The sequence below is a fragment of the Caretta caretta genome, chromosome 27, assembly GCF_965140235.1.
Source record: "Caretta caretta isolate rCarCar2 chromosome 27, rCarCar1.hap1, whole genome shotgun sequence".
NCBI lineage: Eukaryota > Metazoa > Chordata > Testudines > Cheloniidae > Caretta > Caretta caretta.
In genome coordinates, this window is record NC_134232.1 from 13741311 (window position 1) to 13767968 (window position 26658).

General features: G+C 62.4%; 1 protein-coding gene and 1 pseudogene across 5 annotated transcripts; both read right to left on the reverse strand.

The window, feature by feature from the left end:
* Nucleotides 1–4601: 4601 nt before the first annotated feature.
* On the reverse strand, nucleotides 4602–24710 carry LOC125626564 (uncharacterized). Of its 5 annotated transcripts, none has more exons than XM_075123606.1 (22): nucleotides 21690–24710; nucleotides 20388–20530; nucleotides 18362–18445; nucleotides 17775–17837; nucleotides 17308–17376; nucleotides 16566–16745; nucleotides 15803–16159; nucleotides 14638–14757; nucleotides 14245–14298; nucleotides 13465–13491; nucleotides 12941–13045; nucleotides 12501–12545; nucleotides 11982–12053; nucleotides 11852–11893; nucleotides 11329–11356; nucleotides 10270–10319; nucleotides 9567–9701; nucleotides 8936–8998; nucleotides 7772–7840; nucleotides 7056–7250; nucleotides 6429–6550; nucleotides 4602–5729 (listed from the first exon to the last, which is right to left on the reverse strand). In XM_075123606.1, the coding sequence occupies exons 1-22, from the start codon at nucleotides 21859–21861 to the stop codon at nucleotides 5537–5539; spliced, it is 2388 nt and encodes a 795-aa protein (XP_074979707.1). In that variant the 5' UTR covers nucleotides 21862–24710; the 3' UTR covers nucleotides 4602–5536. The 5 variants fall into 5 exon arrangements, with proteins under 5 accessions (XP_074979707.1, XP_074979706.1, XP_074979711.1 ...); XM_075123605.1 differs by having other exon boundaries at nucleotides 12501–12578; XM_075123610.1 differs by lacking the exon at nucleotides 12941–13045.
* LOC125626656 (uncharacterized) lies at nucleotides 24707–26592 on the reverse strand (annotated as a pseudogene).
* Nucleotides 26593–26658: the final 66 nt, after the last annotated feature.

The following is a 26658-nucleotide window of genomic DNA, read 5'->3' on the forward strand; positions in this document are numbered from 1 at the left end:
AGGTTCCGTTAACGTCTGAGCCCGAGGAGCCCTTCAAACCTCCGTCCAACCCGCCCAAAGCCCTCGGCCAATCACAGCTCGCTGAGCTCCGGCCCTTCCCACCAATCGCCGCTCGGACTGCGTGCAAGCCGTGGGCGAGGAGCGGCCACCATCCACCAATCACAGGACGCCGGCCCGCTCAAACCAGCCATTCACACGCCGAGGAAGCCGGAGGGAGGCGCGGAAGGTTTTCAAACTCCACCAATCGGCTGGGACAGCCGGGTGACTGGCAAGCGGTTGAACCAATAACAACGAAGCAGGAGGAGGGCTAGGCCTCCGGCCACAGAGGCATGGAGAGGTCAAAGGTCAGGCTCAACCTTTGACCTTCCCATGAGCTCCCACGTGGCATAAGCGTGGGCACATGGAGTTAGTGCTGTGTGGGCCTCTCTAGCCTGGCAAGGCCTGTGTGCCCAGCTGGGGGGCCCAGATCTCTGCCCTCTCCCCTGGGGGGATCCGTGCCCCCGAGTGGGGTGCAGCCTGGGGGCTGGTGTGATTCGTCCCCTCGCCAAAGCCGTCCCCATGCTCGTCCCCACCCCCTACAGTTGCTGCGAGCGTCGGGGGGTCCAGGGGTGTGATGCAGAGGAACCGGCTTGGTGGGGAGGTGGCAGCCGCTGATCCTGCTGGCTGGCCAGATCCACTAGCGGGCGTTGCACTGGACAAAGCCCTGGGGGGCGGGAATCAGCTGCAGGGAACAAAAGATTTTTCTAGCCCCCAGGATGGGCCCCACATCTTTATGGGTTTTTTCCGACCGACCTCCAGCACAACCAGCTCTTTTGCTGGATCTTTCTGCTAATGTGATCAGCAGTGATATAGTTAAGGGTTGTGGCTTCTAGATCATCATCATTATTAGGTTTCTTTGTGTTGAGATGTGGGGTTCCAGGCACATGGGTCGCAGACCCAGGAAGACAGCAGGACCCAGTCCGGTCTGGAAGATTTTCTTTTCATATGTAAGGGCTGGAAGCTTTAATTTTTTGAGCGAGATCTTAAATTCTGCAGTAATTCCTTCCTTTGCCTCTTTATTAATAGGACACCTTCTACTGTTAAAGAGAATTTTTTAAAACATCCCTAATCTGTTTTCTCCTTTAAGTTAATTGTTTCCTTTTTGCACTTTACTCTGTTTAGACAGTGAAACCAAAGTCATCAGGGTCATGTTTGTTTTTAGGCACTTTCACCTAGTACAACTTTGTAATATTTGGCTTGTTACAAGGCAGGGGAATGTTTAAATAAATAAGATATAATGGTAATATCAAAAATCCTGTGTCAGTCCTGATTGCCCACAGTCTTTGCATGGACCGAGGGGAGTTTTCCCCAAGTACAGACTGAAGGTTCAGGACATTTACCCACATTTCTGTCAAAAGGCCCTTAATTTATTATCTTGGGAATTAATTCCTGCACCAGCACCAGGGCATATAAGAGGTAGGCTGCATTTTCCCTGTTCAGAAGGTATTGGAGGGTCAGTTTAGCCCCCGGCACAGACTAGGACAATTTAGGTTTCAGAGTAACAGCCGTGTTAGTCTGTATTCGTAAAAAGAAAAGGAGTACTTGTGGCACCTTAGAGACTAACCAATTTATTTGAGCATGAGCTTTCGTGAGCTACAGCTCACTTCATCGGATGCATACCGTGGAAACTGCAGCAGACTTTATATATACACAGAGAATATGAAACAATACCTCCTCCCACCCCACTGTCCTGCTGGTAATAGCTTATCTAAAGTGATCATCAGGTTGGGCCATTTCCAGCACAAATCCAGGTTTCCTCACCCTCCACCTTTCTCACAATCCAGGTGAGAAAACCTGGATTTGTGCTGGAAATGGCCCAACCTGATGATCACTTTAGATAAGCTATTACCAGCAGGACAGTGGGGTGGGAGGAGGTATTGTTTCATATTCTCTGTGTATATATAAAGTCTGCTGCAGTTTCCACGGTATGCATCCGATGAAGTGAGCTGTAGCTCACGAAAGCTCATGCTCAAATAAATTGGTTAGTCTCTAAGGTGCCACAAGTACTCCTTTTCTTTTTAGGACAATTTAGCTCCTCTGAGTTCGTGGCAGCCAGAAATCAGTGGGATACAGGGCTGCCCCAGCAACTCCTTCTCCTACACCTGATCTGCCCTTTCCCTCCTCCAACGCCTCCCCAGCCTGCCCCCTGTGCTGGGAAGGGGTGGGAGTGGGGGTCTTCTGCAGGTGTGGCACAGAGTCTGGTGCCTTGTGAAGAGGGCCCCTGCTCCGGTGGCAGGCACAGAGGGACCTCACCCCTGTTCTCTGGCTCCTTTGTGGCAGCATGGCCAGCACAAAGGGACTGTACGGCAGTGGCAAATCTGACCTGTGTGTCTGTGGTAGCTTTTACCCTGAGAACTGGCAAGCACTAACCAGGCTTTACACATGCAGGGAAGCCCATTGCCTTGGCACTAACACTGAACCTTAGACACCCATGACATCGCAAATCTGCTCTTGCCTGGGAACCTCTCCAGAGAGCTGCTGGAGTTCTCCTCATGCAGTCTCCCCGTCCGCTCATCTTGCTGCCTCCATCCACTGTCCTTTGGGATGCTGGAGGTCAAGGGGAGATGACTTTCCTCCTGTGCTGCCGACAGTTAACAGCCCTTTCGGATGTAAACAGTGAGGCAGTCTTTCTGTGCAGTCCAGAGTTCCACGAGGTCATAGACACAACTGCAGTGACATCATGAGACTGGATTATGCCATCTCCCCAGGGTTATTGGCAGTACTGTGAGCCCTGGAAGGGAAACCTCCTTGGCAGTTGTTCAGATGCCAGTTACTGGTTCAAACCCAGCTGTTCAGAAGTGGTGCTTCACTCTCTGAGAGCCCAGCTCAGCTGTGTTCTAAAGGCTGGCCTGCGTGGTGGGGTCCGGGTTCCCAGCTGCCCAGCACGGTGGGGTTGGGATTCGGGGTCCAGGGTCAGGGCTGCTGGCTGGCACCGCAAGCCCCAGGGTTGCCAGCTGACCCAGCAAGATCTGGGGCTGCCACCCGGCCTCATGCAGCAGAGGTCCGGGGCAGGCATCCGGCCAGCCCCACATGGCAGGGGTCCGGGGCGGGCATCCGGACGGCCCCATGCGGTGGGTGGTTCCGGGGCTACAACTGTATGTGGTGCTACATATGCAGCCCACAATAATAAATAAATTGAGAACCACCGGATTATAGGGTATTAGATAAAAAACACTGGGCAGAAGACGTTATTGTAAAGCATTACGACACTCCCTCCCCCCAGCATGGTGGAGGACGGTACTGGCCCCTGGTCTGCCTGGAGGGCTGCTTAAGGCAATGCTACAGCAAGGGCAGGGCTGTTTACTGATGGCAAGGAGCCCGCGGCTGCCCTCCGGGGCTCTGCAGAGGGCTGACTCTTTGCTTCGCACAGCCTTGGAGGTTGGCTGCACCTCTGCCAAGCCTCTTTTCATTCCGGAGAGTCTAAGCCGCATTACGCTGCTGGTGAACAGAGCAGCATCACACCCTCTGGTTGTCCCCAGAAGAGGCACATCATGGGCAGAGCTGTGCAAACTCCACTCACTGCCCCCCGCCAGAGCACCTCAGCCTTGGCCCACAGAGACTCCTTCCAGGGGCCAGAGCAGTCGCTCTTCGTTCCCCTGCATCCCTTGTCTGAGCCCACCAGCCTGGTGGCCATGACGTCAGGATACTTCTGGAGAGCCCACGCCCCCCCCCAACTCATTGCACAGACCACTTAGCCCTGCTTCAGCTTACTGGGGTCATAACACAAAAGCCTGGCTGGGGCCAGAGAACGACCCCCCAGCCTGAGCGAAGGGAAAAGCAATCCTGTGGGTGGCAAATCTCTAGCAGAAGAGAAAGCCTGGCTTGAAAGCCAACCTGCGCCAGGGGCCTGCCACTGTGAGGAAATCATTGCAAAGCAAGAGGTGTGGAAGGCTCCTGTGTCTGTTAGCTCAGCCTCCCGGCTGACTGTTGGAGCCACCTGAGCTCCTGCCTCATGGGCCAGATTTGCAAGAGCTCAGCCCTCAGAAGCAGGCTCTGGCCTTCCTGAAGATCCCCAGCTGCAGTTGGCCCACGTGCCGAACAGACCTGGAACCGGGGGTGCAGGTGGCGCGGCAGGAGTTGGCTGGGTGCGGAGCGCTTCTGAAAACCCGTCCCTTCGCTAGGCGCTGCCAGGTACGTGTCCGCTGCGGCTGAGAACAAATCTCGCAGGGCACGCAGACCGGCTTGCGCTGGGGGGACCAAGCTAAAAACAGCAGTGCGGCTGTTCTGGTGCTGTGGACACTCAGGCTCTCACGTCCAGCTGACCCCCGGGCTTCAGAGCCCATGCTCCAGGCTGAGCCAGACGTCCACGCTGCTGTTTTTAACATGTGAGCTTGAGCAAGTCTGTCTACCCAGGCTGGCTCCCGGCTGCAGCATAGACAGACCTGGCAAGGGAGCAGAGAAAACCTGGCTCTAGTGGTGGGCACTGAACACGTGAAGATCTGCCCCCTATACAAGGCCTTTGGGGCAGCAGCCAGCTCTTGGTTCTGTCTGTATCCTGCCTGGGAGTGCTAGGTGCTATTAGAATCCAAATGCTCAGAGCTTAAATACCGGCCCAAACCCCAAACTTTGAACATGTTTATTGCCCGCTAAAGCACACAGTTGTTTTCACAGCTCACAGGCTGAGCATGTGGCCGCCAAGAGTCCAGAACGACACCCATCTCTCTGGAGCTAGCAGAGCCCGACATTGCCATGATGCTGGTCAGCCAAAAGATAACTATTAACAGGCTGCATTAGGCCTGTCTATCTATATACACACCGAAAACCCCAGCACACAGTCCCTGCCTTCCCCCATCTCTCTGCTGAGTGCTTCGGGAACAGCAGCTGGTAAAAGCCACAGCTAGGGATGGAGCCTCTGGGCTGGAGGGTGGGGGGCATTTGCCTATTGGGAACCCAAACCCAAGCTGGCAGAGGCAGGAGGGGGGAGCGGCTGGGAGTTGACAGAGGCAGAATGAGGGGGCATGGAGGCACAGCTACCACTTCGGGTGGGTTTCCCCTACTTGGGGGCAGGAGAAGAGCTTTTAGCTTCCGGAGAGTCCCTGGCGGAGCTGCCCAACAGCCCCAGTGCAGAGAACACTGGCCCCGAAACCCAGCTCTCGTCTGCACCCCAGTGCTCACTACGGTGCATGCCTGGACCCTCAATGGGGCACTGGTTTGTGGGAATGGCCCCCTCTCCTGGGGACGCCCCATGGTTAGTGCTAACTAGATCCAATGCCTCGGAGAGATGGCTCGGTGGTGGCATGGCTCTGAGTTCGGGAGGCATCGCAGTAGCCTCTCCATTGGTCTCTATTCCACACATATGGACCCCCCCGGTCAAGGATAGCCCCCTCTGGCTATGGGTACAAGGCTGGCTCCACTACGGGGGATAATGGTGAAATAGCCCAGGAGCCAAGAGCAGCCCAGGGCTGGCAGGTGACCGTCGGCTCTCCTGGTTGTATCCAGCTATGGTGGGATCACCAGTCCACAGCCCCCCTAGCTGCTCGCATCACCACATGTGCAGCTACAGGAAGCTGATCTCCATGCACAGGACGACCAGGGAGTGGGAGCAGTCGTGGCGCTGCTCAGCCAGGAGCTTCCCCTCGGTCAGGGGAGAAGCAAAGCCCTCGGCTAGGCTGGCCCGCCACCCTTGGCAGTCCTCCTTTGGGGCTCGGTGCCCACGCTGGCTGGAGCCATGCCAGATTGCCCTGTGAGCCCTGAAGAGACAATGCCAGGCTGGGGTCAGTGAGGGTCAGCAGAAAGCCACTCGGCCTGATTTTCAGAGGTGCTGGGTGCCCACCCTCCAGGGGATGTCAAGGGGAGCTTGGCGCACCCGGCCCTAGGCGCGTGGCTCAAGCTGGGGCCCCCAAATCAGTGGCTGCTTTTGAAGAGTTCAGCTTTGGGGTTAACCCTTGAGCTGCTTAGACTGCACACAGCCTCCCCTCCCAGCTGAGAGGCCAGCCCCAGCCTCCCCTGCCTCCAGAGGTTATGGGGGCTGGGGGCAGGCGAATGTAACAACATCTTCCCTTCTGATTGGTTCCCAGGCACTTCAGCCCCCAGGGACAGAGTCCCAGCCCTGGGGTTCTAATTCATATGAATGCAACAGAGTCAAAGATAACCATAGATAACCAACCAACATATCCTGTGCAAAGCTCCTGGAAGTGCCACTTACTGGGGAAGGGTTTAAACCCTTTCACCCCCAGCTCCTTTGCTACAAGGCTCTCCTGGGGCAGATCCTGCACCTGGGGGTGGGGGTCGTCAGCCAATTAGGGTCCCTTAGGAATGACCTCTTTGCATCATCTCCTCCCCACTAAGGTCTCCCCGCAGCGACTGCCCCAGCGACACCCCCCCGCTGTGCTGCGGGCAGGCGCAGAGTTTGCTCGCACGCTGCTACGCTCTCCCGTTCCCGCGCTCACCAGCTGGGATCCGTCAGCACGTTCCGGCCGTCGAAGGTGTAGATGGGAAAGCGCAGCGAGTTGAAGCGGGCGGCGCCGTCACCTCCGAACAGGGAGTTCCAGGTCTTCGCCAGCAGCTGGCCCTGCCATTGGAATCAGGTTGACTGAGTGCGAGCGATCACAGAGATTTCATCTTGTACCGGGCCGGCCAGGCAGCGAGCCAGGCTCACGGGCCAGGGATTGGCCAGCCCTGGTCTGAGTTTCCAGATCTGAACCAGGCCAGGTTCAGGTGGATTCCTGGGGACTCCCATGCACCGGTCTCTACTGCAAACAAGCCGGAAGGCACGGGCTGCTCTGCGTGACCAGGGTCCATTCAGGCTGAGGGGCCAGGCTCTGAGATGGCTCTGGCTGTGGAGGATTCTCAGTGGACACTAGACAGTGCCCGGGAGAACAGGCCATAGGGCACGGTCCTGCTGTGGGGGAAGGGCCAGATGGCTCCGTGGGTTTTAGCTTCTGGGATTCCCTGAGAAAGGTTTTTCTCCATTTTCCTGGAGGCTCCTAAGCACCAACTCTGGGCGTGGGCGAAGGACCCAGCAGCTGCAGCCGCTCACCCTGACAACGCTGCTGCGATCAGACTTTCTTACTCACCTTCAGGTTGACGACGGGCAGAGCTCTGTCTGTCCTTTTCACGATGGAGACCAGGTTCTGCGTGGGTGACGACAGAAAGGCCCGGAAGGTGCTGGACAGCTGGGCCTCCTGCGACTGCTTGTGGCACTGCAGGTCCGCGCCGCTGAGCCCGTTCATATTGCCGGGCAGCGGGAAGTTCAGCGCAACCAGGCGGAGCTGAGAAAGCAGAGGGGTTAGCAGGAGCAGGCGGGGTGGGGGGAGCTCTAGCGGCTCTGTCTTCCAACAGGGCACCAGCACCCAAGGGTGTCGCATGCTCTGGGGCCTGTAAACCACACGGGGTGCCCAGGGCATGAAACCTCGTGCTAATGGTGCTGTCTCGGGCAGCACCTGCAGGCGCTGAGAGATCACACCGCCGAAGGCTGAGTCTCTGGGGCGGACTGAGCGCCGCTGCACATCGGTCCCCGAAGCGGAGACGGTAACTGCACGTGGGCCAGAGCTCTGCTGGCTGCCGGCTGGACAGGCCCTGGGCTCGGTCCTGCAGATCCTACATCACAGCCCCTGGCTGGGCTGCGGGGGGATCCTTTGCAGCTTGGATCAGCCTGGGGTGACACCCCGCCTCCCGCAAGCTGCCTCCACATTGCTGGCGGGACCTAGGCATCAGGACGGGGAGCCAGGAGTCCCAGGGATCCCTCGTTGGTGCCCAACGGGTCCCAGGGGAAGGCCAGCCCGCGGCTTACCGAAGGCACCCTCGCGGTGATGCTAGTTGGCAGGATCCCGGTGGCTGCTTGACTCCCTTCCTTTGGGACCTAGGAAACACACAGCGCGTTAGCCTCAAGGGATTCGGAGCAGACTCGGGTGTGCCCAGCACGTCACAGGCCTGGTGGAGACAAGGGCCCGGCCCCACGGATCTCACACTGGGTCCAACTAACGGGCTTTCCACAGACCCCGCCGAGCACAGCCCCTCGTCCAGGCTACCATGGCAGCGTGAATTCCATGGAGGGAGGTTCAGGCCTGTGTTATACAGCAGGGCAGACCAGGGAGTCAGAGTTGTCCTTTGCGGCCTTGAAATGGATGAATTCCCAGGGGCCCATCCCACCCTGAGCTCGGTGTTGCATTTCTGCTCCCACCCCTGAATGGCCTCTCCCGCGCTACCTGTCCCCCCAATCGCTGCAGTGTCTGAGCTTCTGTATCCCCGGAGCAAGAGCGCTTAGCCCCAGCGCCGGGCGAGGCGGCCGGCCCTCCCATTCCTTGCCTTCTTCCGGCCCCACATCTCCCTTCTCGGGAGAGGGAGGGGTGCAAAGGCCACCTGCGCTTTCCTTCCCTGGCCTGAACCCCTCCGGCGAGTGGCCACCCCGCAGCTGTTGCGCTTCTCATCTGGTGAGAATTCTAGACCAGCCACGCTCGCGGTGCAGAGCCATTTCCCCACCCTTCCCGCGCTCAGCCTGCCCTGCAGGGACCCGGGCAGGCTGCGCTGAGAAGCAAAGCAGCTTGCCAGGCCGGGCCGGCTGGCTGAAGAGTCCCATTTCTGCATTGTCAGTGCTCAGGACTTGGGGTTGGAGTAAGAGGAACTCAGGACACAGCTGGATGTGGACAGCACTCCATGGAGTCAATGGAGCTGGAGCTGCCCACACCAGGGAATAATTGACTCCGTGGTGTGCAAGACCTGTTCAACATGGGGACAGTGACCCTGGTGCAAACCCTAGTGTAGAACCATTGCACTAGTGTGAGCCTTCTGCATGTGCCCCCTGTCCACGCCCAGAGTTCACATCCACGTGACAATGCTGGTGGCTAAACTCCACAGTGAAGACAAGGGCAGATAGCCTGGATCTCCGAGCATGGCCTCTCTGGTGACACAGGTCAGCGGTGGTGGTCAGATGTACTAGTCATGAGTGAGTCCTCACCTGATGATGTTCTGTGGACACAGAAGGGTCATCGCCAGCCAATATGGAATCCGAATCTTCCAGCTGAGCAAAATCACATGAGAGAGGGAGGGATGTGTTAGGTCTTGATCTAGTCCTGTAGCTTTATTCACACGTGGTTCCCTTAAGGAAAACCTGTCCCCATTTTCCACTGGACTCTTATTGGAAATGAACATCTTTGAGTAAAACAGACATTTCCTTTTAGAGCCTAGTGCCTGGCAGGAGAGAAGTCGGCGGGGAATTCCCCCCGAAACCTGGAGAAGTTCTACAAAAGTTGGTGATCTTTTTTCCTTTCCCCCTTGGCTTGACTCGTGTTCTTCCTGGACACTCCTTGTAAGCAGGTGTATTAATGAAAACACATTGAAGAGCTCACTACGCTGTCTTTGCTGCTACCGGACCATTTCATACCAAATCTCAGGGACTGTACGTCAGGGATTCTATTCTCCACTACGGACAGGTTGCATGAGTTTGGGCAACACACTTTCTCTCCCTGTGCCTCAGTTTCCTGTGAAAGGTGCCATGGGAACACCAAGCATTAGCTATTGCTAGAGATCCAGAGACCCCAGCCCTGGCCATCTGGAGTCTGGCATTTCCTGATGGGCTGGTCCCATACCAGGAGCTTGCTCCAGCCTCTCGGGGTTCTGATGAAGGCGCTGTTCTCATCGCTGACGTAGACCAGGCTCCCTTCGGGGATGGACGAGCTGGATTTGAACATCAGCTCCTTCGACTTGAAGACCCAGGTGTGATGCTGGGGGAGGGAGAAGCAGCAGTTACGGGCTAGCGGCCAGACCGCAGAAACACCCTTAGCCGTGGCCCTGCTGGGCCGTTCCCGCTCTGGCACCACCAATCAGCCACTTGGACCCCCCCAAGCTGGCAACAGCCGGGAGTGTCCTAGACCCATCCAGCACAGCAGCCCCCAGCACAATCAGCGGCTCCGGCAGCAGGTTGCGACACCTGGGACGGGTCCTGTGCTTGGGGCCAGTGCTGTCTCCCCCATGCAGATAACCCGAAACCCCAGCTCCCACCCATGGTGCTGGACGCCAGGGAGCGGATGCGTTCGAAGCCCCACGATGCCCGGGATGTGGGCGTGCCAACATGCTTGCCACACGGTTTGAGGGGTGTATGGAGGCAGTTTGCTGCAGCTGATTGACGTCCCTGGGACGTGGTAGAGGTGCCCTTAGGGACGAGTCTCCTCATTTGCGCTGGCCAGTCCTAGCTGTCTCTGCCACCCCTGCCCCTGGCTGCTCAGGGCATGGAAAGCCACTGCCACGAAGGAAGACAAGGGATGCTACAAGATGCCAAAGTCCAATACACACCCTGGAGTCAGCCGGGGGGTCAGGCACGTCCTTCTGAGGTGACTCAGCATCTAGAGAGCAGCAGACAGAGTCGTCAGGCTCCCGCTGCACAGGTGGGTTCTGCAGACCTGAGCGAAGGCTCCGGCCGGCCAGGGAGGGCAGACCCGTGCTCCCTGCAACCCACCCCGTGGCTCCTCCTGGCAGGATCTAGGTTGGTGTGCACAGAGAGGGGCCCTTTCCGTCCGAGAGCCCTGCTCTAGCCCCATTCCAAGGGCCCCTGGGGCTAAGGAGTAAAGGAACCCCTTGTCTCCACTGGGCAGGGAAGCCGAGCTGGAGCCCTGCTGCCCCGAGCAGTAACACCATGGTACGGCCAGCGAGGTTCTCGCAGGGGCGTAGCCCGCTAAGAACTCAAGGAAGGTGCCGCTTCCCAGCTCTTCCTTGGCAGGGGTGGGGCGGGGCACTGGTTGGGTCTTCCCGTTTCCCAGATTTTTTTCAATCCAAAGCAAACCCCAAGGCCGCCCTGAAGCTGGAGATGATGGGCACACAGTGTGAGGGAGCCATCGGCACTCAGCCAGCGGGGAGGTCCTCACACAGTGCCCATCACGGGGGGGGGGGAGACCTCTCGAGATCAGGAGGAGATGTCAGAGATTGCTCATTAACAGCTACTCCTAGCTGGCCGCAGGGTCCCAGCCAGGCAAGGGGCAATGCCTACCCTGGGCTCAGTAAGACCAGGACAAGGCCTTGCTTGTGAGCCCAGCTGTCTCATGGGGCCGTGTGTGGGCAGCACCATCGCCGAGACGCTGAGGCAGAGCTCACGGGAGCCCGCGGAAAGACACCCACTGACTCCAGGAGGGCTTTGGGTCAGCCCAGAGGCAGCTCAGAGAGCTACAGACCTTCCCCTGGAAATATTCTGCAGTGGGCTCCTGGAAGCACTTCATGTGCCACCCACGTGCCCTGGGAGTCAGTGGCCAGGGGAGCGCGGGACGGGTAAGGGGAGGCCAAGGAGGGTCCATTACTTTGCTAGCGGGGCCTGAAATCTGGTCCGTGGCCCCCCTGAAATGCCGAGAGCAATGTCCCTACCTGAGATCCCAGCTGTGTTGTGGGCCACCTGGAAAAAACAAGTAAACGTGGATCTATCAGCGCGAGACCATCGCAGACAAGACGGGCCCATCTCAGGGCAGCTGGGATGGCGAGCGGGGGAGGGGCTGGGGCAGAAGCCATTCCTCCTGTCTAGCCATAGCTACCCGAGCTCATCCCCCCGGGGGGAAGCGCGAGAGCCGCCCTGGCAGGGTATTTCCAGCCCGAGGAGGGGCGAAGGGTGATTTGCACACTTGGCTGAGCAGGCCCTGGGCTTACAGGGGGACGAGCGGCAGATCCAAACAGTGCCTGAGCCATGAGCCGCAAGAGAGCACAGGCCTGGGCGGTCAGAGGAAGGGCCTGCCACAGGAACCAGCCCTGCCCTCTGCCCCAGGCACCCTAGTCAGGAGCTGAGCAGCCTCAAAGACTTGGGGTCCCTAGTCCCTCCACGATCCCACTGCTGCCCTGGGTCTGGCTGTGGGCAGCAGGGGAGGCTGGCAGGGGGCCCAGGAGGCCCATGTCTTACCGGCTGTTTGCAGAACGGCTTGGTGCGGATGGGATAAACCCTCTGAAATCAAAGACAGGCTGGTTTGCATTGAGTCCGGGAACCGAGCACGGGCGCAAACGCATGCCCAGCCATCGACCGGGATCCTTACATTGAAATAGAGGACGCCTGGTGGGCCGGGGGGCCCTGGTGGGCCGGGGGGGCCTGGTGCTCCGGGGGGACCCTGAAATAAAGATCAGCACAGAATTGGCCATGGATGTGTTAGTGGGCTGGTGCTGCATGTCCCAGGGAGGAGGGTGCTACCAGACCAGGGCCTGCCTGTCATCTCCCTGCCCTCCCGTCCCCACCTGTCCCCTGGCTTTTCCCCCGAGCCTCCCCTGTCCTGCTCACTGGGCACCCTCCCTCTGCTCTCTCACGGCCCTGCTTCAACCCTGCCTCATTCTCCTCCCCAGCCAGCTGGATTCCTCCACTCAGTGCCCCGCTTCCTGCCCAGTCTAGGATCTCCAAGCCCCCAGGAAACCCTCCCCCGGGGCCTCCTGCAAACAACAGGGCAGCACCCAGCCTCACGGAGTCCGTGGTGCGCCGGGCCCTGGAGTGCAGGAAAGGTCTGAGCCCGTCCCAGCCCATGGGCCCCTCAGGCTGTGGAGACAAGACCCAGGCCACAACTCACATGGGGGACGACTGCACCGTAAATCTCCGTCTCTACTTTGCCATTCTGTAGAGGGAGAGAGAGAACAGGGGGAGTCTCCTGTGGACAGGTTGGGTGCAGGTCAGGGGAGGGGGCCTGAATATATAGCGACGCTCATTGGCCGTCCAGCCCATTTACTCCCTAGGTCGGCTGTCCGTCTCCCCTGGCCTCGGGCTCACAGGAAGGGTGGCACTCGCTGGGTGCGCCAATGCTATGCCCCTTGCCTTGCGGGGGCTTGGCTGGGCTGTTGTGGGGGCGATGGGCCAGGCAGGGGTGCTGGGTTGGCTCCAGTAGCTGGGGATCCAGCTGCAGTGTGGCAGAGGCAGGTGAGGGGCTCCTTCCCTGCCCACAAACAGTCCCCATGCCCCGGCCTCGTGGCACTGACAGCCCTCCCCAGAACACACAAACAACTTTGGACAAACCTCTTGGTATGTCAGTGGCACCCAGGATCCATACGGGCCCCTGGAGCTGGGGAAGAAAGGGTGGCGTGGCAGGACCCCGGCCTCCCCGGGACAGCTGCGGCATCCCTGGTGAGCCAGCAAAGAGAAAGAGAGAGGGGCCGTGATCTCCACTGGGCACAGGAGGGCAGGGGCCAGGCATGTGGGGAGCTGGGGTACTGTGACTCGCTGCACTAGCCCCTCGGCTTTGGAAATTGGGCTTAGTTCACAAGGGAAATGAGTTGGCCAGTCTCTGTCTGGCTCCCATCCAACCCCACAGTGGATTTGGCCCAGCCGTGGTGGTCTGTGCTCAGGCAAGTCCCTATCCTGCAGTGGGTCCAGGCGAAGGGGCGTTGGCCGAGGGATGGAACAGCATCGGGTGCTGGGTCTCAGGGTGGAAGCGCCCTGGGCAACCTTTCCCAATGGCTGCCTGCATTATGCCAGCCCCAGTGCTGCCGGGGCCGTGCGTGGCACAGCTGGCTGCCCGCCATGTTTCCATGGCTACTCACCTGCTCTCCGGGGTCTCCCTTTTCACCCTGTACAAAAAGGAGACAGTCCCATCAGAGGCCCGGCTCTCAGTGGGGTTCACAGACCCCACTGGCTCAGCCCCACTGATCCTGGGAAGTGGGAGCCATCCTCTCATACACACGGGGAAACTGAGGCACAGAGCGCTGGAGTGGCTTGCCCGGGGTCCCATGGCAGGGTTGGTGCTGGAGCCAGGAGCCCAGCGCTCAGACCAGAGTGGAGTATTTGACAGCCCGTGCACGTCTCTTGGGCACAGCAAAAGGGAGCTCCAGTGAAGGGTTAAAAGTGGAGGAAGGAAAGCAGCACTAGGGGGTTGTACCACTGGGCCAGGAACAGAACAGGGGGTGACGGGACGGAGGCAGGGTCCCTCTTGCACCGGCGGTGATCTCTGCCTGTCTTTGCACACCTCATGGCCGGACTGTCCCGGACTCCTCCAAACATGCGGGTTATTCCTGGGAAATCTCCCGCCGAGAGTGGGAGCCGCGTGCCGGGGGGGGCACAGATGGGGTGCGGGAGCCAAGCGCTGCAGTTCTGAAGATGGACTTTCGGACTTTCCTCTCTGCCCCAGAGCCCACGTGGGGTGGCTCAGAACAACCAGTGTGGGGAGGAGGGGGGAGGCGGGTTACCCGTACTGATTACCAAGGCTGCAGGAAAGGGTATTAGTAGCCCAGTGCAGTGCTAGGGGCCACTGTGCTTCAGGGAGTGGGGCAGGGGGCTCAGTAGGGGGCGCTCTCCCTTGTCTGCCAGTTCTTATACATACTCACCTTGGGACCCGGCGGGCCAGGCCATCTGGGGTGCCCTGAAGAGTGGGGGTCACACTGCAGTGAGAAGAACACAGCTGTGAGGGGCAGTCTGGGCCTTTCCAACAGCCCTCGCCCAGCGTGACGGCACGGGGGGCGGGCCAGACCCACCCCACACAACTCAGCTCGCCTTTTACATGAGCACAAAGGGACCGTGAAACATATCCGCCCCGGATCCCCCACTCATGGCCACAGCTGCCAGCGTGTGAGCTCCCCCCATTGCAACCCCTGTGCCCCCCCCCCACAGGGCCAAGGACCCCCCAAATCCTGGCATGACAGCAATGCTCCCATGGGTGTCTCTGGGAGCTCCAGGCACTGGCAGGCAGGCGAGACGCGACCGAGTTCACGCCCACTCACCCTGTTCTCCCCGGGTGGTCCTGGTGGCCCCATGGGCCCGGGCGGACCTAGGGAGCCCTTCTCTCCCATCAAGCCGGGGCTACCTGGAGGGCCGGGCTGGCCAAGATCACCTGTCTCGCCCTGAAGGGACACAGCGCAGGGGGTGAAATAGCCAAGAACACACGACCCCGGCCCGTCTGCAGGACCCAGCGCTCTGCAAACACTGCCTGGGGGGGCAGCGTGGCACAGCTGGGGAAACTGAGGCACGGAGTAGGGAAATGACTACTTGCAGTGACGGAGCTGGGAGCAGAACCCCGGAATCCTGACCACACTCCCCTCTCCAGGGACAACCCATCGTCATGTTGGTCTGAGCAGCGGTGCCACGGTGGGTCCAGCTTGGCACCTGCTGCCTTGGGCCAGGCCCTCCCATGCTGCCCTGGTGATGGCCCTGTGTGACGAAGTGGGACTGTTTTTAATGTTTCCTCTGAATACTGTAGGGGTGCCTCAGTTTCCCCTATGCATGTCTTAAGTCTCTAGGTGGTGGGATAAGGGGGTGTAATTGTTGCAGAGCAAAGGGCCAGGATACATAAATGGCCGACACTCTGTCTCCTGGCAACTGATGGCCTGGGCCCTTCCCCCCTGCCAGGTGAGAGCTAAAGGGTTGGAGAACAAAGGAACCAGGTGACCTCCTGGCCCGGGAAAGGGACAAAGCCCAGAGGAGGAGGGGCTGGAGGGAGTTTCAGTTTGGGGCTAGCTGGGGACATGGAGTGAAGGGCAGACGGGGTTGTCTGGCTCACTGCCCCCCAAAATGGACCCTGCTGAGGGGTCCTGTTCTCTGCACCTACAAACTCTGTGTTAAACCATGTTCCTGTCATCTAATAAACCTTCTGTTTTACTGGCTGGCTGAGAGTCACGTCTGACTGCGGAGTTGAGGGGCAGGACCCTCTGGCTTCCCCAGGACCCCGGCTGGGCGGACTGGCTGTGGGAAGCGCACGGAGGGGCAGAGGATGCTGAATGCTCCGAGGTCGGACCCAGGAAGGTGGAAGCCGGGTGAGCTGTGTGTCCTGCAGACAGGCTGCTCCCAGAGAGGAGACTTCCCCAGAGTCCTGCCTGGCTTCGTAGGGAGCAGTTCCAGAGCATCGCTCCGTGACACCCTGTGCCCCCCTTGGCCCGAATGGCCTGTTACCTTTGGCCCGGGGTATCCTGGCTCTCCGGCAGGCCCCGGGTTTCCTGGTGGTGGCATAGGCCCCGCAGGACCTGGGGGCCCTTCACGCCCTGGAGCTCCTGGAGGTCCTGAGAGTCCTGGAAGCCCGAGGGGGCCGTCGGGCCCTGGGGGGCCTTGGAAGCCTGGCGGCCCTGGGACCCCAAGTGGCCCTGGAGGGCCAGGAGGTCCTTGCTGCCCTTCGCGGCCTGGCGGTCCAGGGGGGCCTTGGATGCCTTCATGTCCTGGGTAGCCTTGGGGGCCTGGAGGCCCTTGGTAACCGGGCAAACCCTGGGGTCCAGGTGGCCCTGCCACGCTGGGCATGAGTGGCTGCTTTGTCAGCTGGCAGGAGAGAGAAGAGATACCGCAGAGCCACTTCTATGGTGCCAGCCACCCCATCGCCCATTGCACCTGCTTTGCCCCCATTGCAGCCCCCTCCTCTTCCACACTGGCCCCACGGCCCTGCCCCTGAGGCCCTGCTCCCGTGGCCCTGCTCCACCCCTACTGCCTCTGCCCTGCCCCCACGGCCCCTGCCCTGCTCCACCTCCCACACTGGCCCCTGTCCCACTGCGGCCCCCGCTGGGACTTTGCGGGCAGATTAAGGATAACTTGGCCCTGATCCAGCCGGCCGCCCCCCAGCTCTCCCCTCCCACGTGGTCTCTGCTCTCCCTCTCACTTTCCCAAGCCCCAGAACTCCCGAGGCCCCCCCCAGCAGGCTGAAACCTCAGACACTCCATCCTGCCCTCACCTCGTTCTCAGATCCCTCCGGCCCTTCGGTGCCAGCTGCCAGCCCCGGCACGCCTGGAGGCCCAGGGAGACCGGGCGGCCCCTGGAGGCCAGGCTGCCCTGGGCTCCCCGCCTGGCCTCGCTCCCCAGAGAATCCCGGCAGGCCTCTTTCCCCCGGGGGCCCCCGCTCTCCTTTTTCTCCCTGTTGGGGTGAAGATACGCAGTGGATGGGCTGAGCCCCTGCCCTCCAGCCCCCACCCCGCGCCACTGGGAACCGGCTCTGTCCACGTTGGAACCCGCTTGGGAACCGCCAGCGCTCGAGGGGGTCCCGTTCCTCTGCTGGTCCCAGAGAGAGGGGCAGGAGCGGGCGCAGCCTGGCATGGGTCTGTCCCCCGCTAGCGGCCAGGCACTGGCTGCCTTGGCGGGAGCTGCTCACGCAGCAGCCATGCCAGCCTGGCCCCCGGTGGTGCCAGGTTCAGGCCTGGCAGACGGCCTGCGTGGGGAGGGGGATGTGCCACCCCCAGGCCATGGTGCTCGCTGCTTTCTGGCTAGCGATGGAACGGGGGGTTCTGTAAGCAAACACCCCCTCAAAAAGCCCCAGCCTGAATCCGGGGAGGGGAAAGGGTGTGTGTGGCCCCAGAGAGCCTCTGAAAACCCAGCACCCTTCAAAGCCAAGCTCTCGAGGGCCTGGGGACCCCAAACGCACTGGGGGCCCCATCCCTGTGCCCCAGAACACAGCCCTCCACAACCCCCTTCCTTCCTACCTTTGGGCCAGGAGGCCCAGGGGGGCCGGGGACGGCTGGGCAGATGCACTGCGAGAGGTTACCAGTTGCCTATGAGACGGAAACAGCCTTGAGTGCCGTGGGCGCTGACCGGGCGCAGTACCAGCCCCATCCCCGCTGGGCTTCAGGGGGTCACGGGGCAGAGCAAGGGAGATCTGGGGTGGCAGAGTGGGGGGAGGGCTGGACTGGAAACCCCCTCGTTCTGCTGGTACAGCCACAGCGGCTCCCCTCTCTGCAGGAGGCCTGGTACCCGTGCAGCAGCGGGGTCCACCCTGGCGGGGCTCTGGGGGGCTGCTGGCACGGTTAGCTTCACAGCAGTCGAAGGGCAATTAAGGGGAGGGTTGGTATGGATACTCCTTGAGCCCCGGCTCTGCTCCTGCCCCTGCATGAGCGGCTGGTGCTCAGCCCAGGGCAGGCTGTGCCAGGAAGGGCCCCTTCCCACCACTCACCTGGGGAAGGGTGGCAGCTGCCCGGGGGGTGGGCACTGCTGGTGTCGGCTCCTTTGCAGTTCCCTGTGAGAAAGCGGAGAGAGATGGCGTGTCGGCACCATCACCGCGGCCCCCCCTTGAACCTAGAGGCACTGCTGGCAGAGGTGCCCACCCGGTGGGGAGGGCAGAGTATCTCAGCCGGGCTGGCACGTGTCCCTTTGCTCTCGTCCAGCCAGAGCAGCCCCCGAGGGGGGCAGTGGCAGAGGTGAGCTGGAGTCACCTAACTGAAAAGTCTCCATCTGCTGCCATCCTCTGCAGGGGATCCCACCCCGGTTCTGGAGGACCCCTGGGCTCTCTCATGTTGGCAGTGGCCCTGGCAGGCCTCAGAGCCCCGGCTGCCCAGAAGGGTGAAGGAAGAGGCTCCAAGGCCAGAGCCGGCCCTGCCTGGCTGGAAAGGGCCCGTTCCTGGGACGGGACAGGCTGGAGGGGTGCAGGGCAGTGCGGAGCCGGGAGGACGGAGAGAGAGCGACCATGTGTCCATCCAGCTGAGGACAGGCCCACACCATCGGCTCCTAGAGAGAGCCGGGCGGTAGATTCCCCCCTCTTACCTTGATCTGCAGGAACTCCTCTTCCTCCTCCGCGCTCCCCTCGAAGAGCCCTGGGGAGGGGCGGGCAGCAGGGACTGGAGGCGTCTAGGAGAGACGGGGCCATGGGTGGCAAAATCAGTCCCAGCCCCATTCCCCTGTCAGCTCCTCACTCCCTGGAGAGCCCAGTCCTGCCTCCTCCGGCCCCATGGGGCAGCCATCTGGGCCCTTACCATTGCCACCGGCTGCTGGCAGAGTGGGGCTTGGCTGCCTGATTTGCATGCGCTTACTCATCCTGCTTTGCTCTCCCCTCCCTTCCTGCTTGCACCCTAGCCGTAAAGTGCTCTCTCCTCCCACGGAGGCTGGCTGGGCCAAAGCCCCCTAGACAGCCCTAGACACCCAGCCTGGGGCTGCCCAGTGCCAGGGAATCAGAGCCAAGGGTGCCAGCCAGCCCCTTGCTATCCGTCTGCACTCGCTGAAGAGCTTGGGGGTGGTACAGCTGCCTTGTTCCCTCCCTCTGGAGTCATAGCCCAATTAGTATAAACTGTGGCCCAGCTATGTGCTAAATAAAAGTCTGGGTTCTGGCTGCCTGGCGGGGTTTGGGTTCTGGCTGTCCAGCACCGTGCGTGGTGGGCTCTGGGGTCCAGGTCCCGGCCCCGTTCAGCAGGGTCCAGGTTCCGGCTGCTTGGCCCCGTGCGCGATGGGGTCTCGGGTCCAGGTCCTGGCATATGCGGCCCACACTGATAAATAGCCTGAGAACCACTGCTCTAGCAGGCCCAGTGAGCCATGCGTCCCCAGGCTCCCTGCCCTCTCCACGCCCTGCTTGCCCGCCCCCTCTGGTGCAGGGGCAGCTTTCTGAGGGCCCTTCAGCCGCCCATCACTGAGGCATCAGGGCTGGGTTGGGAGGGGGGAGAGCTGCACGTGGGGGCTCTCTGAGCAGGGGGAGTGATGTGCAGAATCCACAGAGCCCTTGAGCCCAGCGGCCCCCCGTCCCCACTGGGGCTCTTGGGGCTGGGGTGGGGGCCTCCCGTCCAAGCGAGGGAGGGACCAATGCAGAGGCAGGGGGGCCTCAGGGGGGTTCTCAGCAGATCCAGTCCAAAAGCCAGAAAAACAGCAGCAAAATACCATTTTACCTGGCAAAGGGCTGAGCTGCTGAGCCCTGGGGAGGGTGGCGGGCGGGGGGGCTATTGTGTCTGGCCTGCGGGGCCCTGAGATAAGGGGGAAGGACAAGGGCAGAGGAAACTGATTAACTGGAAGACAGGCCCCAGTCGGTGGGGGTATGGGGTGGGCTGGGGATCAGGGCACAGCTGGGGGCTGGGCACTGGGGCATGATTGGGGGAACTGAGCCTCTGTGAGCAGCAGGGGGCTGGATATCCGGGTGTGGTGGGGGGCTGGGTATTGGGATGTGGCTGGGTGTCAGGGTGCGGCTGGGCTGCTGGGTATTGGGGGGTGGCTGGGTATTGGGGTGCGGCTGGGTATTGGGGTGCGGCTGGGTATCAGGGGGTGGCTGGGTATTGGGGCACAACCAGGGGCTCGGTATTGGAGTATAGCTGGCTCGAGCAACCTTGGGACCTTGGACTCTGCCTCCTGGCACTAAAATGTGGGCCCAGCCCAGCCCGTGAAGGGGACGGGACAGAGCCCTTAGGGACCTGCAGAGTTCATAGCTCCTGCCCAGCATGTGCCAGAGCTTTGCCCACTGCATTGGGATTCACTGGCCTGCCCGAGCCCTGCCCCAGGCACACTGCAGCCGGGCCGGGAAAGCAGCCCCAGGGGAGAGCAAGGGGAATCAGCACGTGGGGGCCAGGCAAAGCTCACCTGCCCCTCCACAGCGCTTGCTCTGCCTTGTAAAGAGTGTGAGAGTACTCCCCGCCACGGACCCCTCCATCCCCCCAATGCACCCCTACCCATCCACTCCCCGCTCAGCCCCACGTGTCCGCCATCCCTGCCGCACACTCAGCAATGTGATGTTGGCCGCACACACAGTCACTCTCGCACACCCACAATCTCTCCCCACATGGACCCTCCCCACTCGCTACCTCCCCCAACGCACCTGGTCTCGTGTTTCCAGGGGGGCCTGCGTCCCACCCCCTGCAGCCTCCTTGAGCGCCAGCGATTGGCTCGGGGGGGCTGGCCCCAGGGGGGGTTTGCTCAGCAGGATTTTCGGCGTTGGCTCTGTGTTGCCAGCGTCCCTGTCTGAAACAGCCAAGGGCAGGTGGGCTGGGAGCGGTGTCTGTGCCAGGCCCCCCTTGGCAGCATGGCATCGGCAGGGAGCTGTTGGGTGTTGGCTCCGTCCCCCCTGGACACAGGGTGTGGGGCTGGGGGGGGGGGGGAACAGGGCAGACCGTGGCCTGGATCCATGTCCTTGCAGCAAAAAGGCGAGCGTTTGTCCTAGCTAGGGCAGAACTTGGGGGTCAGGATGGGCTCCATGGGACCAGCCCCAGCCACATGGAGCAGCCTGGGTGACTCCCAGAGCCCCAGAGCCAGTGGCTGTGAGGGGTTGAGAGTCCCCCCTGGGGCCGGATCCCTCCCCATGCGCCAGCCGTGCTCTCAGCCCCTCTGCTCATACTGGGCACCCTGGGTGCCAGACAGACTGAGCACGCTTGCCCAGGGTGGGACAGCTCAGGCCTGGCGGTGCCGGGGGACCCAGAGGATGGGCACAGGCAGAGCTGTATGCCACAGAAGGTCCCTCTGCCATGAGCCAGTGCTCCCTGCAGAGGGAGGTCCCAGGGAAACACAAGCTCAAGCTCCTTGTGGCACCCCACCCAGGTGCCCACTCACCTTTGCCTGCACACCCTGTGGCTTGCCCCGATTGCAAATGGAGCGGAGCAGGTTGGCTGTGGGAGCCCACGGCCATGCTCTGCGCCCTGGCACGCTCGCATGCATGACACCGGGGGCAGCATCGGCCAGTGTGCCCGCAGTTTGGGGGGACCTGGCTGATTCAAGAGCTGAGGTCAGCAGGAGCTGTGGGATGCTCAGTCCCTTGGGAATCAGGCCCCAGGGTGTCTCCAGCTGGCCCCCCAGAATCAACACTGCCCACCCAAAGGAGTGAGCCTCAGGGTCATCACAGGGAAACTAAGGCATGGAGCAGGGAAGGGACTTTTTCAGTGAGTCAGTGGCAGAGCTGAGAACAGAAGCCAGGAGTCCTGGCTCCCAGCCCTCCCCTGCTCTAACTAGGCCCCCACTCCCCTCCCATCTCACCCCCTCCCATACCAGCTGGTGGAGGTGGCTGGGCTCCTGCCCTGTTTTGCCCCATGGCTGGTCTGTAGCACCCCCTGTGTGCTGTAAGGTGCACGGATGGTGGGCAGGGGGGATGTCCCTTCCACCCCCCCCAGGGGTCACCACAGGCACCTACCTTCCCCCTCCTCTGGGGGGCGCTGTGCAGCTGTTGGGCCAGCGGTGGTCATGGGCGGGGATGTTGTCGTCAGCCGGGAGCCCAGCAAGAACCACTGGGCCATGCTGGGGGGAGCCCAGACCCCCACCAGCAACAGGACGCTCAGGCAGTGGCTGCCCTGGGGGGTCCCCATGGTGCTATGCTGGGCGCGGGCTGCCCTGGGCGCTGGGCAGCTGACTGGTGCCGTGGGCTCGCTCTGTCTGCCCTCCGCGTAGGAATGCGCCTCCCTGTGAGACACAGCGCTCAGGGCTAACCTTTGGCACCTCGCCCTGCGCTGTTATCACACCACCTCCCCCCCGCCCCCGGCTCGGACACGCCCCTGGCCTGGCTTCGGCTCCTCCCTGGGACCTCAGCCGGCAGGGCCCTGAGCACCCTCCTCAGCGCTGGGCGGGATCGGGCCTGGCTGCAGCTCCAGCATCCCCCTCCTGCCAGGTGGCACCGTTGGCAGGTGTGGGGGGCTGGGCTGCCCCTCACTGAGGGTCAGGTCACCTGACCCCAACCTGCATGTTGCAAAGAGGCTGCTTGGGGATACAAGGGCTTGGAGCTGGGGCACAAATGAGCCCCCCCCCAACCGGCATTTGGCAGCGCGGGGAAAGGAGCTGGTCCCAGCCCAGCCATGCAGGGGCGGAAAGGGGACTGGGCAGTAAACGCAGACCAGTCTTGAGGGGCACCCGCAGAGTTGCAGGGGTTGACCAGAGCTGTTATAGCGGGGGAGGGGAGGGGCATTGGCAGAGCTCGGGGCAGGGGGCAGCCAGGGCTGGGATAGCAGAGGGCAGCCTGCGGGTCGGGAGTGAGGGGCACTGGCAGATCTGTGTGCATGAAACTTGCCCAGTCTTGGCCCTCCCCAGCACACCAGGTATGGCCCTGCCATGCCCCTGCAGGAAGCTGAACGGGCAGAGAGCGACCAGGGCAAGTAACTGGGCTTGGTGGCAGCCCGCAGGTCTCAGGGAGCGAGTGGTGGGATGGCGAGCGGTGGGCCACAGGTCTCAGCAAGTGAGCGGTGGGATGGTGGGGGGTGGGCCGTTGGTCTCAGCGAGTGAGCGGTGGGATGGCGGGAGGGTGGGCCTTGGGCGTTAGGGAGCGAGCGGTGGGATGGCGGGGGGTGGGCCGCGGGTGTCAGAGAGCAAGCGGTAGGATGGCGGGGGGTGGGCCGCGGGTGTCAGCGAGCGAGTGGTGGGCCGCGGAGGGTAGAGGAGGCTGATGCCTCGTGAGGAGGGGTGGGCAGAGCTCCAAGCCACCCTCTCTAGTCCCAGGGAGCTCTGACCCCCCGCCCCGAGCTGGGGGTGGGGGAGCATCCTGGGGCTGGGCACAGAGGGGAAAAGGGGAGGCATCCGCTGGTGCAGCTGTCTCGGGCTGGATGCAAAGTGTGCAGGGGCTGCAGGTGTGTGGGAGAGAGACCCCAGTGCAGCCCCCTGCTCCTCTGGAGCTGGGTAGAGAGCAGGAGCCAGCGGGGTCTGGTCCCTTCCCCTGGGGGAAGGGCCAGGAGCGAGGCCCCTGGGGATCAGCCTCCAGGCCTGGAGCGGGGGCAGGGCCTGGCGGACCAGCGGACCAGGCCCCATCCTGCACACTTTGTTCCCTTGGCAGCCGTGCAGACACAACAGCCCCCCAGCCCCACTGCTGGGGGCCGATAAGGAGCCGCGGGGCCGGGTGTCTGTTTGGGTTTGGCTCAAGGCTGGCGCCTCCCAGGCCTTGCCCAGCTCATGGCCACCACGTGGCCCAGCTGGGGGATCCAGCCGGGCCGTCCTGATGCAGCCATGCAGGGGGGTCACTGAGTGACATGTGAGACTGCCTCCCCTGGGGACTGAGACCCCTGCTTGCCCTGGGAGCTGCAGGGGCCATGGCCAGGTGTGGTGGTGGGGGGGGGGGGGCGGGGTGTGTTCAGAATCAGATTCTCTCGGTGGAGAGAAGCAAAGTGAAGCTTCTCTGGCCTCAGCAGATCTGCAGGCAGCATGGAGCATTCCTAGGAGGCCCAGAACCACTGCTGCTCACCCACTGTACGGCAGCATGGGGGCAGTGGGTGGCAGCTGAGGCCTGGCCAACCTGCTGCCCTTTCTGCTGGATGCCTGCCCGCAGCACCATGACACCGGGGACTTGTCACCCCTTTTCCTGGACTGAAGCAAATGGGAGCATTCCTGGCACTTCCTTTGCACCCCAGTTCTCCTGCTTCCTGGCCTGTTCTCCTGCAGGTGAAATCAGGGCAAAATCAGCCCAGCTCTGCCTTTCACTCCGGAGCTGGAGCTGGTCCTGCCATGACTCCATGTGGATAAACAGTAACATCGTCTGGGCTCTTCCAGCCCAAGAAGCACTCAGAGTTTGGAAGCCCCATGGCTATACCCGGGCTTTGCTGCACCTGGCCCTCAAATGCAGCCACCTCTGGGGTGGGTTAGCTATGTCTCAGGTACATGGCACCGCACTAACACGCAGCACAGGGAGGGAAGTGGGACCTGGCAGCCAGTCAGTGGCAGGCTCAGCCCAGCTCTGGGTTTCTTCACAGCCATGAGGTCGGAAACTATCAGCATTTTAAACAGCGCTTTGATTCTGCCAATGCTGATGGAGATCACAGGGCGAGCGCGAGGGAACAGCGAGGCGAGCTGTCCCCCGGGGCCCGACGGCAGACAGGCCCCACCTCTGGGCTCAGAGGGGACCGTCCATGTCCAGCAGCCCAGGCCCCGCTGCCTGCCCAGCCCAGCGTGGCAAAAACAACCCGGGTGTGGCCTCCTGAGCAGCCCAGGGAGCTGCCCGGGTCCGTCGTGCCGCAGGGCACTGGGCACCTGCCAGGCAGAGGGTTCCCTGCATTCCTGGGTGCCCAGCAGGCCGGAGGCGGAGACCAAGCTGACAAAAGCCCCCGGAGCCCAGCCCAGGACACACCAGGGGCCTGGTTCTGTGTCCCTCTCCCGGATCAGCGCCGGCTACAGGGGCTTTGAGCTGCTTGCTGGGGGAAGCTAGGGGCAGGTCTGAGATCTCAGGGACCTCCCCCCCCCCCCCCCCGCAGCCGTTTGGGACAGGAAGTGAAGGAGAATCCCACCCTGCAGTGACCAAGCCGGGGGAAGGGAGCTGCCCACATCGGGGTTTGGCCTGGACAGGGGAACTAACAGCCTCCCTCTGCCAACCTCCCCAAAGGTCGGTCTGCCCAGCGCTCTAGGCTCTGCCAATCGACGCCCAGCCAGCAGCACAGGGCCCCCAGTGCCCGCCGGCCTGGGACAGAGTCTGCCAGCAGGGACCCTCCCTCCTCCGTGCGGGGGAAGGGCCTGGCCCACAGAGAGCCTGGGGCTCAGCGCTGACTCGGGAACACGCCCGGGAACCTCCACCCCAGGCCCTGCAGCGCCGGGGAATGTCTCCCATCTCAGCACTGGAGAAACGGGCCACTGGGCAGCGCCTTTCTCCCAGGAGCCCGGCCCAGCGCCATCGCTCCCGGCCCGGGCCTGCGAAACGGAAGAAATGAACACTCAGCTGGAAGCCAAGGGCCAGGGCTAGCCCAGGGGCGAATCCAGGCGATCGGGGCAGCTCCTCTGCAGGACAGGGCTTGTGCTCCTCTCCCTGCCGGGAGCGACAGCACCGGATCTGTGCCCCCGGCCGGATCTGCAAGAGGGCCCCGCGCCCCACAGCTCTGCGCTATGGGGCTGGATCTCCACTACGGCCCCGCGCCCCGCACCCCTCCATGCTATGGGCAGGATCTGGCCAGGACAAGCAGGGAGGCAGGACGATAAATTGAAAGCTGCTGGCACCTAGTGGCTATTGAAGAAACTCTCGCGGAAACTGGCAGGATTTGGAGGTGGAGACGCGGGTCCCTCTTAGCTCAGAGGTTCAGGGCTCCTGAGGGTCCTTTATTCCAGCATCTCTATGGCTTTGTGCCTCGCTGCCCCGTTCAGACAGTCCCCACGCTCGCTGGATCTGTTCGCAGGGATCCAGGGGGCTGCTGGTCCAAGCGGGCTGGCCAGCGTCTGCCGGTCGGGCTCTCCTGGCGCACCATCGCCCCGGGCAGCCCCAGGCTGGGAGCAGGCCCCAGGGCGCTGTAGGGACACAGGGCGCGGAGCCAGGCCCTGCCCCAAGGAGCTGCCAGTCTCAGTCCAAGCCAATGGCTGCAGAAGGGACCCAGGCCACAGCGCTGGCCAGTGTCCGGCCCAGCTCCCGCGTTGGCAGGCGCCGCAGCCCTGGCGAGCTCGGAGGCGGGACCTGACGGGGGACATCGCGGCTTGCGGCTGCTCATCGGGGGCGTCTCTCGGGCGTGGGGGCAGCACAACGGCCCCTCTTTGGAAACGTGCCAAGGGGCGACCCAGGCTGGCCTTGGGGCCTGTTCTCCAGCCTGCGCTCTCAGAGCCCCCGGGCCCCCCGGTAGCGCTTCACCAGCTCAGCCAGCTTCTCCAGCGCCCCGGGCAGCCCCGGCCCGCTCTCGGCGCAGCAGCCCACGCAGCTTCCTCAAGCCCAGCTCCTCCGCCAGCTCCGCGCAGGACCGGGCACCGGGCAGGTCCTGCTTGTCCGCCAGCAGCACCGGGGCACCCCCTACAAGTCCTCAGCCTCCAGCAGGGTCCCAGCTCCCACCCGGCCTCCCCCAGCCGCTGCGCGTCGGCGCTGCCCGCCGCGAACTCCGGCCCGTCCGTGTGGCCGTGGTAGGGTCGCCCGAGGGCCCTGATCCGGGCCTGGCCCCGCACGTCCCACAGGGTGACGGGCACGTCGCGGACGGGCGCCACCGTCTCCACGTGGAAGCCCAGGGTGGGGATGGTGGGGAGCGTCTCGTTCAGCTTCAGCCGGTAGCGCCGGGGAAGGGGGTTTTCCCGGCGTGGTCCAGCCCCAGCAGCAGGACCCGAGCCTGCAGCCCGAAGAACCCGCTCAGCGCGGCTCGCAGCCTGCCCAGGAGCAGCCCCATGGCGCTGGCCCAGCTGCCTGCCGGCCCGGCCCGTAGGCCTTTAGTGACAGCGGCCTGGCCTCCCAT

Coding starts and splice junctions, on each gene's coding strand:
- LOC125626564 (XM_075123605.1), bottom strand. CDS start 21,861: ATGGGGACCCCCCAGGGCAGCCACTGCCTGAGCGTCCTGTTGCTGGTG. Junction 13,492..14,244: donor CTGGCCCGCCGGGTCCCAAG/GTGAGTATGTAT, acceptor CTTTTTGTACAG/GGTGAAAAGGGAGACCCCGG. Junction 7,251..7,771: donor TCACCGCGAGGGTGCCTTCG/GTAAGCCGCGGG, acceptor CTGCTTTCTCAG/CTCCGCCTGGTTGCGCTGAA.